This window comes from Hypanus sabinus, chromosome 3, assembly GCF_030144855.1.
Source record: "Hypanus sabinus isolate sHypSab1 chromosome 3, sHypSab1.hap1, whole genome shotgun sequence".
Taxonomy (NCBI): Eukaryota; Metazoa; Chordata; class Chondrichthyes; order Myliobatiformes; family Dasyatidae; genus Hypanus; species Hypanus sabinus.
In genome coordinates, this window is record NC_082708.1 from 159,320,214 (window position 1) to 159,338,246 (window position 18,033).

General features: G+C 46.3%; 1 protein-coding gene across 2 annotated transcripts in view; it reads left to right on the forward strand.

Moving 5' to 3' along the window:
- Positions 1–18,033, forward strand: part of dapp1 (dual adaptor of phosphotyrosine and 3-phosphoinositides) — a 237,343-nt gene that overhangs the window by 51,314 nt on the left and 167,996 nt on the right. For both annotated transcript variants that reach the window (XR_009511357.1, XM_059965461.1), the window contains exons 11-14: positions 2,338–2,443; positions 5,709–5,901; positions 7,030–7,187; positions 9,734–9,820. Coding sequence is in view for 1 of the 2 variants with exons in the window: in XM_059965461.1 (XP_059821444.1) it covers positions 2,338–2,443; positions 5,709–5,901; positions 7,030–7,187; positions 9,734–9,820 (544 nt within the window). In the remaining variant the exon portion in view is untranslated. The remainder of the gene's footprint in view (positions 1–2,337; positions 2,444–5,708; positions 5,902–7,029; positions 7,188–9,733; positions 9,821–18,033) is intronic.

The window sequence follows — 18,033 nt, forward strand, 5'->3', positions numbered from 1 at the left end:
ATAAAACCCTGTATTAGTTATCGACAAGGAGTTCATCCAGCGTACGCTGCCTATCTTCTTTTGATTGAGTGTAAATAAACAAAGTCAGCACAGACACCTGCTACAGATAATACCGTCTGCATACAATGCTTCCAACAGTTCTATACTCCAACTCTTCATTTTAATTGTAACATTCAAGATTATTGTCTATACCTTCAAATTCTTTGTACTGTAGTTCCTAACTTGTTAAAGTAGTGAATTTGTTTCATTTTCATTCCCAGCCATTTCTGGCATCTCCAAGCCAGAATGCTTGAAACCACAATGTGTAAAACAGTTCGGAATGGTCGTAATGCTTATTTCTCACCAACTATGAGTAACAAAAATCACTGCTCTTTGAACACAAATACATTAAAAGTTCAAAGTAAGATGTATTATCGGAGTACATACATGTATAGACATATAGCCCTGAGATTCTTTTTCTGCAGGCATATTTAGTGAATCTTTAGAACAGTAACTGTAAACAGGATTGATGGACAACAAACTCTGCAAATGCAGATATAAATAATTAGCAATAAATAATGAGAGCATGAAATAATAAGATGAAGAGTCCTTAAAGCAAGACATCAATTGTGGGAACACCAAAAATAGAATGAGTGTGGTTATCCCCTTTTGTTCAAGTGCTGATGGTTGAGGGGTAGGAACTGTTCTTGAAGCCCGTGGTCAAGTCCTGAGGCACTTGTAACTTCTACCTGATGGCAGCAGTGAGAAAAGAGCATGGCCTGGGTGGTGAGGATCTTTGATGATGGATGCTGCTTTTCTACAGCAATGTTTCATGTGGATGTGCTCAATGGTGGGGAGAGCTTTACCAGTGATGTAGGAGTTTCCACTCAAAGGCATTGGTGTTCCCATACCAGGCCATAACGTAGCCAGTCAGTACACTTTACACCACACGCCTACAGAAGCTTGCCAAGGTTTTTGATGACATTGTGCATTTCTGGAAACTGCTGAGGAAGGAGAGGCATTGTTGAGTTTTCTTTGCAATGATATTTATATGATGGTGATACACAGGAATAGTGTGTCACCATCGTACAAAATATAATTGCAAAGAAAGTGACACACAGGAATTTAAAGTTACTGATACTCTCCATCTCTGATCCTCCGATGATCACTGGCTCATGGACCTCTGGTTTCTCTCTCCTAAAGTCTACAATCAGTTCCTTGGTCTTAGTGACATTAAGTGCGAGGTTGTTGTTATTTCATAACCCAGCCAACTATCCAATCTTCCTCCCATATGCTGATTCATCACCCCCTTTGATACAACCCACAACAGTGGTGTCATCAGCAAACTTGTATATGGTATTGGAGTTGTATTTAGCCACACAGTCATAGGTGTAAAGCGAGTAGAGCAGGGGGCTAAGCACACATCCCTGCGGTGCTCCTGTGCTGATGGAGATTGTGGAGGAGATGTTTTTGCCAATTCGCTGACTGGGGTCTGCAAGTGAGGCAATCCAGGATTAAATTGCACAAGGGATTATTGAGGCCAGGTTTTGGAGTTTACTGATTAGCTTTGAACAGATGGTGGTGTTAAATGCTGAGCTGTAGTCGATAAAGAGCATCCTGATGTTTGCATCTTTGCTGTCCAGATGTTCCAGGGTTGAGTGAAGAGCCAGTGAAATGGCATCCGCTGTTGAACTTTTGAACTTTGAAAAGGTAGTTTGCAGGGTGGGTAGTGCCCGTAATGACATTTCCTACCCACTTCTTTGTCTTGGACACGTTGAAGTCCTGCAGTGTTGCTAGACTGCAGCCAATGAGCTTTTCTGCTGACCTGACAGCTCGCTCTAGTTCCTGTATATTGTGAAAGGATGCTGCACTAAACCAGACAGTAAGGGCTGATGTGAGGACGGCAGTGTGGGATTGTGCCAGTATGTTCTGGGGAAGGTGGAATTTTACCACTTGCCACAAGTACATCCTCTGCCTAGCCTTCAGAATCAGAATCAGCTTTAGTACCACTGACTCATGGCATGAAATCTGTAGAATGATGCAATACATCAAAAGTACTATAAATTAAAATAAGAAACATTTTTGTTAATGAAGCAGCATGGTGGTAAGGTTAGACTCCCATGTTACACTCACTAGTAGCACTGGAGAACAGAACTACAGTTCTGTGAACTGCCTAACTCGAGGTTTGAAGACAAGAGTGTGACCCATTGAGCTACATTGTAGCTACACCTGTGGAATCAGTATAAGTCGGGTGATACTCCATCCCACTCTGATGATGAGTCAGGTATTGTCTGTGGCGCATATCTATCCCGAGGTATCGACTCTAGTGTAAAGTTAATTTCATATATTTTTACGCAGTGCGGATGATCATTTCAAAATGAGCAGAGAAACCCCGGGCATCGACCTATCAGCAGCAAGTCTCTGCCTTGAAAAACTTGGGAAGAATTCCACACTTTTGCAAGAGGTAATGAAACAATTTGTTGGCCGAGGGGTAAGGACCTGAGAGGGGGAGCCAGTCATTGATCTCCTGGTGAGCAGGCCCAGGAAACAGGATGAAGAATCCCTTATGTCATACTTGGGAACCGTCCAATAATCTTGTAACAGCAGGATAAAATCTGTCCTTCAGTCTGGTGGTATGTTCTTTCAGGCTTTGGTATCTTTGGCCAGTGGGAGGGGAGAGAAGAGAGAATGTCTGGGGTGGGTGGAGCATTTGATCATGCTGGCTGTTTTACTGAGGCAATGAGAAGTGTACATAGAATCCATGGAGGGGGAGGCTAGTTTCCGTGATGTACAGAAAATCTCTTCTACTGTAAGATTTATTGCATCAAAGTAGGATCCTTTTAACTTAATATCAATTTGTAAGATGAAAGTTACTGCAGTAACACTCCAATAATCTGCTATACAATCACTCGGATATCCTGGCTTACTGGGTTCTTCGACGCACCAGAAACTCTACTACTTCAGAAGGCTGAAGAGATTCTGCATGTCTTCATTAGCCCTCACCAATTGTTACTAATGCATCATAGACAGTATCCTACCCATATTGGTGTGGCAACTGCTCTGCCCAAGACCAAAAGAAACTGCACAGAGTTGTGGACACGGCTCAGCACATCATAGGATCCAGCCTTACTTCCATGGAGTCTACAATTCTCACTGCTTCGGTAAAGCAGCCAGCATAAACGAGGAACCCTCCCACCCCTAAACGTTCTGTCTTCTCCCCCCTGCCATTGCACAGAAGATACAAAACCTGAAAGCACGTACCACCAGACTCGAGAACAGTTTCTACCCTGCTGTTCTAAGACTATTTCAGATCATTAAATAGTCTTGGAACAGCGGGATAGAAGCTGTCCTTAAGTCTGGTGGTATGTGCTCATATGATAAAATGGAGTCTCGACATCATTCTGCCTCATCATCTCACTGGCACCTTATTGTCTGTACTGCACTTTCTCTGTAACTGAAGCACTTTATTCTTAGTTCTGTTATTTCTTTTCCCTTCTGCTATGTAGATGCACTGATGTGATGAAATAAACTGTATTTGCTTTGCATGCTACCCATATAGTTGGTACTTGTATTTGTGAGAATAATAAATCAATTTATCAGAGTCATCATGACTTCACGGGGGGAGGTTACTAATTTACCACACATGGGCCCAAGTTCCCTCACTCCCTTTAACCTCACTGTGCCTTGTTTCCTGCACTCTTTAATACATTAATGTTCCAGTCCCCATTCTCCCATTTCACTCACTGGAGCCCCATCTTCTACGATCCCTGTACCACACTAAGACTCTGGTTCCCATGCTGCCTTCTAACAACCTGGACTCTAGTTCCCATACCCCTTTTAAACTCACCAGTGTCTAGCTTCCCTTGCCAGTCACTTATCCTTCAATCCATGCCAGTCAAGGTGCTTACCTAAGCTGGTCCCATTTGTCTGCATTTGGCCCACACCCCTTTCAACTTTTCCTGTCCATGTACGTATCCAAATGAATAAAAATTGTGTTTTCTTTTTTGTCTTCCCCTTAAGCTTACTGGGATCACTGGAAAATGTATCATATAACATATTAAAAGGGTGTTAGCATATTAATTGGGAATAACATCTACTGATCAAACACCACCAGTGTCCTGAGCTTGCTGAGAGTTCAGAGTTTTACTGTATTTACAAGGAGCCCAGGTTTCAGGAGTTGCTATGTCAGAGTGAGGATCTGCAAACCTTTTGGGATTTTTTTTATTTAAAAAAAAACATAATTCATAAAGGAATTATATGCAAGAAATACAAGATGGTACCAGGTTTTCTTTTAGTAGAGGAGATTTTGGTCTCAACTAATTATTTGTGTCTGCACCTTTATTTTGTGCAGTGAGGTCATGATGAGGCGCTTTGGGACAGTTTATTAGAGTCATAGAGAAATACAACATGGACGTAGGCCATTCAGCCCAGCTAGTCCATGCCAACCACATTGTCCAGCCAGCAAGTCCCAATTTCCTGTGTTTGGCCATATACCTCCAAGGCCTGCCTCTGCTTGGACATATCCAAGTGCTTCTATGATGCTGTTGTACACAGAACATAGAACATAAAGCAGTACAACACAGGAACAGTCGCTTTGGCGCACTACATCAATGCCAAGAATGATGCCAAAGTAAACTACAAATATCTGCCTGCATATAGAACATAGAACAGTACAGTTCTGGGAGGCCAATCAGCCCATAAACTTGTGCTTACCTTGATGCTGAATGACACCAAATATATTCCTCCTATGTATCACATATATCCCTCCATTCCCTTCAATTCATGTGTCTATCTGTTGTACTGTGCACAACTCTTAGGCATATATATATATAGCTGCACAGAACTGTATTTCTCAGTGTGTAACAGAGAGCTAGTTTGTAAATCTAGCTGGAGCAAAGGATGGTGAGGGTGGAGTGCTGCGGGAGAGGTTTGGAACAGGTGGCAGAGAGGGAATGCCAGGGGCAGGGGATAGTGTGGGTGCAGACACACTCAGCCCTGAGACACCAGGCAATGTTATTTGATTCCAAACAATTGGTTTTACAGAATGTCCTTCTGGTGCTTCCCACTCCCTCCCCTCTCCCTTCCCCTTTTCCCAACTATGATTCCCCTCTTCCTGCCCCTTTCCCTCTGTCCATCCACACTACAGACCCATATCAGAATCAGATTTATTATCACTCACATATGTCATGGAATTTGTTTTTTTCTTTGCAGCAACATAGTGCAATACATAAATTACTGCAGTTCTGTGCAAAAATCTTAGGCACCATAGCTATGCAATTATGTGCCTAAGACTTTTGCACAGTACTGTAAAAGTCTTGTAAACTCCACTAAACTACCTGCTCCACTGCTACCATGGTAACCTATCCCAGGCACTACCACTCTCTGATAAAAATTAAAAACCTGCCCCTCACATTGCCTTTAACCTACCCCCTCTAAGCTTAAAAGCATGTCCTCTGGTGTTTGATGTTTCTACGCTGAAGAAAAGATTCTGAATGTCTATCACAGCTATGTCTTTCATAATTTTATGAATCTCTTCCTGCTTCAACCACTTCCTCTGATGGGACATTCCACATACTCACCAGCCTTTGTGTGAAAAAAGTTGCCCCTTGGATACTTTTAAACTCTTCTCCCTAAATCGCTCCCAGTTATATTAAAGTTGCTATATAAATGTAAATTGCATTATTGTTAAAGTTCAACCGTTAATCATACTCAGTGAATTTTCTCAATAGGTTACTGACACAGTGATGGAAAATTTGATCCCCTCCTTAAGCAAGTCCCCTGCTGGTGTGGAAGCTCTTCAAGTTTATCTCATTCTGCCAGAGCTCATCGAAGTCCAGAGAGAGGGGAAAAGCTCAGCAAAACTCACAATTCTTCTGAGTACAGCTATTGCGTCACTGGAAGAAAGCCAACTGAAGATCCTTGGTAAGAACACAAGGGGTTTTGCAAGCAATCCAGGGGACTCTAAAGTGAGAACAACATTTTGTCGATGCTGGGAATGTCAGATTAAAATAAGAGTGCTGGAAGCACTCTGCAATTCAGGCATTTATTAGAGAGACCATGCACAGACAAGTGAATGCATGAATTGAGAACAGCACAGCCCCTCGAGCATTCTGTCCATTCATAAAATCATGACTAGTCCAATTCTGCATTCCCATCTACACAGGGTAACCTTTAACCCCTTTGCTCATCTATCCACTCTGCCTTAAAAATACTGAAAAGTCTCCAAAAGTTCTTAAGAATGAGAGTTCCAAAGACTCGTAGTAGGAAAAGTTTCTCTCTTCTCAGTCTCTAGTGTATGATCTCTTATTATTAAAACAGCATGCTGTCGAGACTTCTCCAAAAAGCAATGCCTTAAGAAGGCATCATCCTTCACTAAAGACCCTCACCATTCAGGACATGCCCACTTCATCTTCCTCAGGGAGAAGATTCAAAGTCTAAAGATCCAGATCCAATGACTCAGGAACAGCTTCTTCCCATCTGCCATCAGATTTCTGAACAGTCCATGAACCATTGAACACCACTTTGTTAGTCCCTTTTTGTACTTACTTATTTTTCTGATTTATAGTAACTTTCTGTCTTTGCACTGTACAGTTGCCACAAAACAATAAATTACACATCACAGATCAGTCATAATAAAGCTGATTATGATCCTGACTCCTGGTTCCAGGTTCTCCCAAATGTGGAACATTCCTTCCACATCCTGTCAAAACCCTTCAGGATTTTATATCTCTTGGGTTTCTGAACTTCAGTGGATACAAGACTAGTTTGTCCAGCTTTTCTGCTTCTGATATCAGTTTGAATATCCACACAAACATGCACACATCCATTTTCCTGTATCTACTACATCCTCCTGCAGCTTTTAACAACCTGTAGCACTTATTGCCCTCCCCACATTTGTTATTATCAGCTAAAACTTTTTCTGAAAATTCTTATGTTTGGATACTAACATTGGCAACAGTTCACTCTTTTCCTTCGACACTCCCTGCCTGCTTAGTTCCTCCAGCATTTTGTGTGTGTTGCTCATTCATTTGTTGCTTGCCTTTAAACCAGAATCTTGGTGGAGTGACCTCGATGAGATTTTCTTCAACAAACTTGTGAACTTGTACAGAAATATATCTCACCACCTTCTTCTGGAGACTTCGGACATGCAAACAGCATTTTCTGGGGAATTGCACAGTTGTCTCTCCATTCTACAGAGTCTTTACAAGGTAAGCTTGAGTGTAGCAAGTGTCTTAAATGCAACCGTATCCGTCCATGCTGTAAAACTACTAACATCGCATGCGCAGAGCAAAATGAGAAAAAAATCTTTCCATCCTCATCCCACGTAACACCCAGCAAATGAAGAATCTCCCCTATCTCGGGATGGAAAATCCCCATGGTATGTGCAGCTGATTGCCGTTGGGAGCAGACAGAACAGGGAGGTTCCCTGTTCAGTGAGGGAATGGGGTGTTGTTGGAGGTATCCACTAACAGCTTGTTCCAAGGTAATTCTAGGCCAGAGAGGTACTTGGGTCACTCTTTTAGCAGATTACTTTATTTCATTACACTTTTTTGGGGATCTTTCTGTGCACCACCACACAACCAGCAAAGAAAAGATGGAGGAAGCGATCTGCTTTAGTTAAGATGATTGAACGTTAAACTAGGACACTCCTCCCCTCTCTTAAGGTAGTGTAGCACTTATTTTGTACACATGTCATGGTCTGAGGGTGACCCTGGGGATGGAGGCAGTTGTATCCCATGGTAGGAGATTCTAGGACAAGAGGGCATGACTTCAGGATTGAAGGACATCCTTTTAGAATTGAGATGTGGAGAAATTACTTTAGTCAGAGGGTGGTAAAAGTGTGGAATTTGTTGCCACAAAAGGCTGTGGAGGCCATGTCATTGGGTGTATTTAAGGCAGAAATAGGTTCTTGATTAGCCAGGGCTTCAGAGGGTATGGGGGGAAGGCAGGGGAGTGGGCATGACTGGAAGAATTGGATCAGCCCATGATTGAATGGTGGAACTTGATGGGTTGAATGGCCTGCTTTTGCTCCTATATCTTATGATCTATAGTTACTATCCAACTTCAAGAATGGAAGAAATCAGTCAGACTAGTTGGTCTGGAGTCATAGAGTCACAGAGGCATAGAGCATGGAAATGGGACCTTCGGCCCAATTGGTCCATGCTGACCATGCTAGTCCCATATCCATTTGCTAGCGGTTAAGCCATCGCCTTCTAAGCCTTTCCTATCTAAGTAGTTGCCCAAATAAATGTCTTTTCAAAGTTGTTATTGTACCTGCCTCAACCACTTACTCTGGCATAGATACCACCCTTTGTAAAAAAAAAGTCCCTATTAAATCTTTCCCCCCTCTCCTTAAATCTATGCTCTCTGGGTTGATTCCCCAACCCTGGGGAAAAGATAGTGTGCTTTCATTCTGTGAGTTATATTACCCTCATGATTCTATACTCTTCTTTAAGAAAACATCTCTGTCTTCTATCCTCTAAGGAATTACATTCTAGCCTGTCCAACCTCTTCTTATAACTCCAAGCCTCAAGTCCTAGCAGCACCTTTGTAAATCTTTTCTGCACTCGTACCAGTTATACATCTTTCCTTTAGTGGGGAGACGAAACTGAACACAATATTCCAAGTGCAGCCTCACCAGCATTTTGTACAATCAACCATCACCTGCCAACATTTATACTCAGTGCCCTGACTGATGAAGTACCGGGTGTCAAAATTCTCTTCATCACCCTCACATATGTAAGGATAACAAGTTTCCCTCCCCAGAGACACTAGTAAACCAGGTGCCTTTTCCCCAATAATAAACGTATCAAAAAGGCAGTCATGTAGGCAGAGGTAGTGGGGTGGCTCTGTTGTTAAACAATGCAATCAAATCCTTAGAAAAAGTTTACATAGGATTGGAAGGATCCTTGTGCGTAGAGTTAAGAAACTGCAAGGTAAAAGGACCCTGATGGGAGGTATATACAGGTCTCTAAACAGTAGCCAGGATGTGGGCTACAACTTACAGCGGGAGATAGAAAACGCATGTCAAAAGGGAAATGTTACGATAATCATGGGGGATTTCAATATGCAGGTAGATTGGGAAAATCAGGGTGGTACTAGATCCCAAGAGAGAGAATGTGTAGTCTGACTGAAAGGTGGCTTTTTAGAGCAGCCTGCGGTTGAGCCCACTAGGGAAAAGGCTATTCTGGATTGAATGTTGTGCAATGAACTGGATTTGATTAAGGAACTTAAGGTAAAGGAACTATAAAGAGACAGTGATCATAATATGATAGACTTCACTCTGCAATTTGAGAGGGAGAAGCTAAAGTCAGATGTATCAGTATTACAGTGGAGTGAAGAGAATTATAGAGGCATGAGCGAGGAGCTGATCAAAGTTGATTGAAGGGGGCACCAGCAAGGATGAGGACAGAACAGCAATGGCTTGAGTTTCTAGGAGCAATTTGCAAGGCATAAGAATGAACATACACTTTATGTATGGCCATTTTACTTGTTTTAGGAAGTACCTAGTGAAGTGCCAGTCAGTGTGAATTTCTCAATCAATGGCGCAGAACTCTGAATGCTAGTCCAGTAACTTAGCCTCTAGATTACTGGACCCTTCAATTAATCAAGTGGTTTATACAGCCTTCATTGAAGGGAATTAAATATAACTCTTCATGTTTATGTGTTGGGTTTGGGAACTCAATGGATATTTTTGAAGATACTATATAATAATGGAGTATTGTGTTATGACTTTTTCCCCCTCTATTCACAGATAAATTCCTCTAGAAAACCTAAACACCAGGAGGAAAATTTCTACATCTCTCCGGCAGAAGTCTTTGGTCGCAAGCGCATCTCCTGTGTGAGTTCAGAAAACTGGTGGCATGTACTCAGAATCAGATTTATAATCATTGGGTTACGTGGTTTGAATTTTGTTGTTTTGCAGCAGCAGTACAGAGCATAGACATAAAATTATTATAAATTATTTAAAAAAAAGTAGTGCAAAAAATGATAATGAGGTAGCATTCAGAGGTTCATAGACTATTCAAAAATCTGTTGGCAGAGGGGAAGAAATTGTTTCTGAATCATTGAGCTTGGGTCTTCAGGTTCTTGTACCTCCGCCTCCTCCCCCCACCCCCAGATGGAAGAAGGCATGTTCTAGACCAGGGGTCGGCAACCTTTACCACTGAAAGAGCCACTTGGACCCGTTTCCCACAGAAAATAAAACACTGGGAGCCGCAAAACCCGTTTGACATTTAAAATGAAATAACACTGCATACAACGTTTTTTTTGCCTTTATGCTATGTATAAACAAACTATAACGTGTTGCATTTATGAAATTGATGAACTCCTGCAGAGAAAACGAAATTACATTTCTGCATGCAACAAAAACATTTTGAACTCCGAAAAAAAGACGTTGGGTTGAAGGTTACTTTTAAGTAAAATACTCAATGTCTATTTGAGTCCTTCTTGTATTTATGAAAAACGCCGAACTTAAATTTTCCGCCAGCAGCAAACCAAAAATAACGTCAGCCAGCTGTCAGCCTGAAAAATAAAAGGACTATTTCAATGAACAACGAAAAAATATGAATATACGTAAAACAATAGGCAATTAAAATATTTATCATACTTGGTTAATTGGATTTCTGCTCCTGGACCTCAGTGCACAGCGTCTGCACATCAGGGCTGTATGACGTCACCTTCATCTTTACACAGGATCGCAAGCTGTCATCTGTGAGGCGTGCGCGATGTTTGTTTTTAATAAAGTTCATGTTGGAGAACACCTGCTCACATACATATGTGGATCCAAAGATCGACAGGACTCCAAGCGCATACTTTTTAATGTTTACATAAATGTCGGGGAAAGCATTCTATGTTTCGAACACAAGTTTGTCCAGTTGGAGGAGGTTTTCAATATCACTCCTTTTGTGATTCTGAGCAAGAACGGCCTTCTGACGGGCAACATCTTCAAGGTCTGCTGTCAAGCGTCTAAACTTGGACACCCATATGTCTTCGTCGGCTATGTCGGCCAGTTCCATCTCAAGATCAGGTTTACTCACACCTGCCAATGCAGTCGTATTCAGTAGAGATGAATCGATGCTTAGGGGAGTGACCGGGAAGGATAATGTGTTTTTTTTCCCTCTCTGAACTCACAGAAGCGTTTCCCAAACGATGTTTGCATTGCGATAATTGCAGAATGTAAATACTCCGAATTTATCATGTTGTGACCTTGTTTAAACTCTCTCAAATTGGGGAAGTGAGACAAAGTGCCTTTCTGTCAATCTCTGGAAAGCACTGTCAACTTGCGCTCGAATGCCAAAACATCCTCCATCATGTGCAGGGCTGTGCGTCCTTTCCCCTGAAGAGCTGTGTTCAGCGTGTTCAGGTGCGCTGTCATGTCTACCATGAAGTGTAGCTTTTCCAGCCACTCTGGCTGTTCCAGCTCAGGAAAGGTGAGCCCTTTGCTGCCCAGGAAAGTTTTCACTTCTTCCAGACATGCGACAAAGCGTTTCAGCACCTCCCCTTTGGACAGCCACCGGACTTTGTTGTGCAGCAGGAGATCAGAATATGCGCTTTCCAGCTCGTCCAGCAACAAACGGAATTGACGGTGATTTAAACTTTTTGCCATTATTTTATTGACAATCTGAATGACAACATCCATTACTTCTGTGCATTCCGGAGGAAATGTTTGAGCGCACAGTGCCTCTTGGTGCAAGATGCAGTGAAAAGTCAGCAGCTTTCTGTCCAGCGACTTCTGCAGTAAAGCCACAAATCCCTTGGTGCGTTCCCGTCATATTCGGTGCCCTGACACCAGTAGCTACTGACACCAGATGGGTGGTCTTTATTCCTTTGGCTCTTAAACAATTCAAGACAGCCTCACAGATGTACTCCCCCCCTGTGTTTGGCCTTTTAGAGGTATCAACTCAATCATTTCTTCCTGTGGCCCGGCAGTTTACATACTGGCAGAACAGCGCTATTTGTTCAATATCACCTTTGTCTTTAGACTCGTCACAGGCAATCGAGTAGGCCACAGCTGAATTGATGTCTTTAATTTGCTGTCTTGTGATGTCTTCTGCCATTTTTATGGTTCTGTCTTTGACAGTCTTTGCAGAGAGGGGCATATCCCTGATTTTCTGCACAATTTCACTCTTGTTTTTAAAGTCCGTGAATAGATGTTCTGAAATCTTAATGAAAGATTCTTTTATATATTCACCATCTGTAAACTGCTTCCCGTGCCTGACTATTTCCTGAGCGGCAATGTAACTAGCGTATGTCGTTGATTTTCCAGACTTCATCCATTTCTGGAAATGATTTTTGCTCAGATCAACCTTCCGTATCAGTTCCGAAACGGCTTTTTTTCTCTCATCTCCATCCGGATATTTTTGAGCAAAGGCTGCGTGTTTATTCTGGAAATGCCTTGCGACATTTGACTTTTTGTTGTTTGCTAGTTTCTCATTGCATATTAAGCAATCTCATATGTAAACCAGTCTCGTCAACAGTGAAAGCAAATGAATCTGTCCACGTATCATTAAACGTTCTGTTTTCTTCAGTCACTTTTCTGTTTTTAGAATTCTCCATAGTTGGCTTACCTTGGATCGAAAAATTAAAGAAATCGCGCACTGACGGGTGTCAGGTATTGGCAGTGGTGACGTGTATTAATAGCGATAAAAACACGTTGTAGCGGTGTGCTCACGCAGTCAGTAAACTGCAGTCGAATAACTTTATTCGAACTAAACAGCCTTGCTTTTAAGCCTCCCTCAACCCAGCCCCCATGGGCGCGGATGCTGCAAAAGACGCGTACTCACAAACTCCTGTAGGCTATCTCCCTTAGCCTGAACGCTGGCTAATTGCGAGCCATTTCGGATGTGCCAGGAAATGTGTCGCCACAAAGTCTTATTTAGATTGTACAAGATCACCATAATCTTCAAATTTAGAATTACATTTCAAAAGCTAACAAACTAACATAAAATACATTTTAATTAAATACTGGCCAATTATTTCCCAAAGCCACAGGGAGCCGCAGCACAGAGGTGAAAGAGCCACAAGTGGCTCCGGAGCCGCGGGTTGCCGACCCCTGTGGCATTCACAGACCTTAGTGATGGATGCCACGCTCTTGAGGCACTGCCTCTTGAGGTTGTCCTCAAAGATGGGGAAGGTTATGCCTGTGGTGGAGCTGGCTGAGTTTACAATCCTCAGCAGTTTCCTGTGATCCTGTACATCGGAGTCTACATGCTAGACTCTAACGTACATCCATAGAAATTTGTAAGAGGCAAACATGAGGAAATCTGCAGATGCTGGAAATTCAAGCAACACACACAAAATGCTGGTGGAATGTAGCAGGCCAGGCAGCATCTATAGGGAGAAGCACTGTTGACATTTTGTGCCAAGACCCTTTGTCAGGACTCAAGGGTCTCGGCCCGAAACGTCGACAATGCTTCTCCCTATAGATGCTGCCTGGCCTGCTGCGTTCCACCAGCATTTTGTGTGTGAAATTTGTAAGAGTCTTGTTTTCAGATAAACTTATGACCAGTATTTATTTCAGATCACATCAATGGAGTACTTAGAATTAATTGAAATCATTAAAAGTTAGCAAAAAAATCAACAAACTGTAGCGGTGTGCTACATGCAGCGCTGAAATAACGACACGTAGTCAATGAGCTGCAGTTGCAAAAGAGATTTATTCGAACTTCATGGCCTCGCTTTAAAGCCTTCCTGATCCTGCCCTCCCTGGGTGGGAATGCTGCAGGGGGCACGTATTCACAGTCCCGTCCCGCGCGCGGGCTTTTCCCCTTGCTGGTGAAGCAGGCTTGGCGCCCTTTTTGGGACCAGCCTCAATGCCAGCGCGCGCTGCTTTGTGAGCCGGTTCGAGTGCGCTGGGAAGTGGGTTGCCACATAACCCCCCCCCCCCAGAACTGGCGATACACCCCCCAATGTCCACAGTCTGGGTCGGACTCTGTTTGGGAGGTCTGCCTCTGCGCCGCGGTGCCTGAATCTCGACCGGCTGCACCAAGTCCACACGGGCTGGTTTGAGTTGGTCCACCATGAAAACCTCCTCTCTCCCCCCCCCCCAATGTCCAGCACGAATGTGGACCCATTGTTTCTGATCACCGTAAATGGCCCCTCGTAGGGCCACTGTAGCAGAGCCCGATGTCCGCCCCGTCGTACAAAAACGAACTTACAGTTTTGCAGGTCTTTGGGTACGCAGGTCGGGTTCTGCCCATGCTGCGAAGTGGGTACGGGGGCCAGGTGACCGAGACTCTCGCGTAGTCTGCCCAGGACTGCTGCAGGTTCTTCCTCTTGCCCCCTTGGGGCTGGTATGACCTCCCCTGGGACGACCAGGGGTGTGCCGTACACCAACTCAGTCGACGAGGTGTGCAGATCTTCTTCGGGCACCGTGCGGATTCCGAGCAGGACCCAGGGGAGCTCGTCCACCCAGTTAGATCCTCTCAGGCGGGCTATGAGAGCCGACTTCAGGTGACGGTGGAAACACTCCACCAGTCCTTTCGACTGTGGGTGGTAGGCAGTTGTGTGGTGCAGCTGTGTCCCCAAAAGGCTGGCCATAGCTGACCGCAGGCTGGAGGTGAACTGGGCACCTCTGTCAGAGGTAATGTGGGCTGGTACACCAAAGCGAGATACCCAGGTGGTGATCAGTGCTCCGGCGCAGGATTCGGAGGTGGTGTCGGTGAGCGGGACCGCCTCTGGCCATCTTGTGAACCGGTCCACGATAGTCAGGAGTGCCGTGCTCCGCGTGACACTGGCAGGGGGCCCACGATATCCACATGACTGTGGTCGAAACGCCGGTGGGTGGGGTGGAACTGCTGCGGTGGGGCTTTGGTGTGCTGCTGCACCTTGGCTGTCCGGCAGTGCATGCACGTTTTGGCCCATTCACTGACCTGCTTGCGGAGTCCGTGCCAAACGAACCTGTTGGCTACCATCCAAACGGCTGACCTGATGGAGGGGTTCGCTAAGTTATGAATGGAAATGTGCCGCCGCCAGGCTGCCGGGACGACGGGACGGGGCTGGCCGGTCGTGACGTCACAGAGTAGGGTCCTCTCACCTGGGCCTTCGGGGAGGTCCTGGAGCTGCAAATGGGAGACTGCGGTTCTGTAACTAGGGATCTCCTCGTCTGCCTGCTGCGCCTCTGCCAATGCTTCATAGTCTACCCCCTGGACAGGGCTTGGATATTAGGGCGGGAGAGGGCGTCCACCATGATATTGTCCTTTCCCGAGACATGCCGGATATCTGTCGTGTATTCAGAGATGTAGGACAGATGTCACTGCTGGCAGGATGACCAGGGATCGGACACCTTCAAGAACGCAAAGGTAAGCGGCTTGTGGTCCGTGAACGCTGTAAAGGGCCTACCTTCCAAGAAGTACCTGAAATGCCGGATTGCCAGGTATAGCGCCAACAGTTCCCGGTCGAAAGCACTGTATTTGAGCTCGGGTGGTCATAGGTGTTTGCTGAAAAACACCAGGGGTTGCCAGCGACCCTCGATGAGTTGTTCCAGCACTCCACTGACTGCCACGTTAGATGCGTCCACTGTGAGGGCGGGAGGGACGTCCGTTCTGGGGTGCACTAGCATCACGGCGTTTGCCAAGGCTTCTTTCATTTTAATGAAAGCAGCGGCGGACTCCTCGTCCCAGGTAATATCCTTGCCCTTACCCGAAATCAGGGCGAACAGGAGGCGCATGATTTGGGCAGCTGAAGGGAGGAAACGGTGGTAGAAATTGACCATACCCACGAATTCCTGAAGGCCTTTGATTGTGGTGGGTCGGGGGAAATGGCGGACTGCGTCTACCTTAGCGGGCAGAGGGGTTGCCCCGTCTTTTGTAATCCTGTGACCCAAGAAGTTGATGGTGTCGAGCCCGAATTGGCATTTGGCCGGGTTGATTGTCAGGCTGTATTCACTCAGTCGGGCGCAGAGTTGACGGAGGTGGGACAGATGCTCCTGACGACTGCTGCTTGCTATGAGGATGTCGTCCAAGTAGATGAAAACGAAGTCCAGGTTGCGACCCACCGCGTCCATTGACCGCTGAAACGTCTGTGCAGCATTCTTTAGGCTGAACAGCATGCGGAGGAACTCAAAAAGGCTGAAAGGGATGATGAGTGCCGTTTTGAGGACGTCGTCCGGATGCATCGGGATTTGGTGGTATCCCCGGATGAGGTCCACCTTGGAGAAGATCTGTGCGCCGTGCAGGTTTGCTGCAAAATCCTGAATGTGCGGCACAGGGTAGCGGTCCGGTGTTGTAGCCTCATTCAGCCTGCGGTAGTCGACACGTGGTCTCCAGCCCCCTGTCGCTTTGGGCACCATGTGCAGGGGAGAGGCCCGTGGGCTGTCGGACCGCCGGATGATCCCCAATTCCTCTATCCTCTTGAACTCCTCCTTCGCCAGTCGGAGCTTGTCCGGGGGAAGCCGCCGAGCGCGGGCGTGATGGGGTGGTCCCTGGGTCGGGATGTGGTGCTGTACGCCGTGTTGGGGCATGAACTGCGGTGCCAGAGCCGATGGGAAATCTGCCAGGACCCTGGTGAAGTCGTCGTCGTACAACGTGATGGAGTCAAGGTGAGGGGCTGGCAACTGGGCTGTACCCAGGGAGAACGTCTGAAAGGTCTCGGCGTGGACCAGTCTCTTCCTGGGCAGGTCGACCAGCAGGCTGTGAGCCCGCAAAAAATCCGCTCCCAGGAGCGGTTGGGCTACGGCGGCCAGTGTGAAGTCCCACGTGAACTGGCTGGAGCCGAACTGCATCTGCACTGTACGGGTGGCGTAGGTCCTTACTGTGCTGCCATTCGCGGCCCTCAGGGTGAGACCCGGTTCTCCATTGCAGGTGTCGTAACTCGTCGGAGGTAAGACGCTGATCTCGGCTCCGGTGTCAACCTAAAAGCAGCGTCCCGACCGCTTGTCCCACACATACAGGAGGCTATCCCGATGGCCAGCCGCCGGAGCCATCAGCGGCGGCTGGCCCTGGTGTTTCCTGGGAACTTGCAGGGCGGGCTACAGCGGCGGGCTTCTGCGCCCCACCACTGGTGGTAGAAGCACCATTGTTCGTTGGTCTCCTCACCCCTGCCTCTGGGGTTAGCGGCCTCTGTGGCCGGGCCTGTTCCGGTTTGCTGCTGGGAGCATGGCCTGGTGATCCGTGCGACGGACGCACCACTCTCCTTCTTGGCTTTCCACAGCAAGTCCGCCCGGGCTGCCACCTTCCGGGGGTCGCTGAAATCCGCGTCGGACAGCAGCGGGCGTATGTCCTCGGGCAGCTGTTCCAGGAATGCCTGCTCAAACATGAGGCAGGGTTTGTGTCCTCCGACAAGGGACAGCATCTCGTTCATCAAAGCCGACGGTGGCCTGTCTCCCAAACCATCCAGGTGCAGTAAGCGGGCAGCTTGCTTGCGCTGTGAGAGTCCAAAAGTCCTTATGAGCAGGGCTTTGTATTCCGTGTATTTGCCGTCCGCTGGGGGAGACTGTATGAACTCCTCTATCTGGGCCGCTGTTTCCTGGTTGAGGGAGCTCACCACGTAGTAGTAACGTGTGGCATCCGAGGTTATCTGCCGAATGTGGAATTGGGCTTCTGCTTGCTGGAACCATAGGTGAGGTTGCAGCGTCCAGAAGCTTGGCAGTTTCAATGAAACTGCATGAACAGATGCATCTCCAGTCCAAATATCGTTTGGGCCGTCGGGGTCACCAATTGTATCGGTGTGCTACACGCAGTGCTGAAATAATGACATGGAGTCAATGAGCTGCAGTTGCAAAAGAGATTTATTCGAACTTCGCGACCTCGCTTTAAAGCCTTCCTGATCCCGCCCTCACCGGGCGGGAATGCTGTAGGGGGCGCATATTCACAGTCCCGGCCCGTGCGCGGGCTTTTCCCCTTGCTGGTGAAGCAGACTTGGCGCCTTTATTGGGACCGGCCTCAATGCCGGCGTACGCCGATTTGTGAGCCGGTTCGAATGCGCTGGGAAGTGGGTCGCCACAAAACCATTTTTTTGGCCTTCTTGTTTTCCTTCTAATTTTCAGGCCTGTAATCCCAATTGAAATGAATATGGTGTCAGGTCCTGTTCTGAGTCTGATCAAGCCAATGCCCC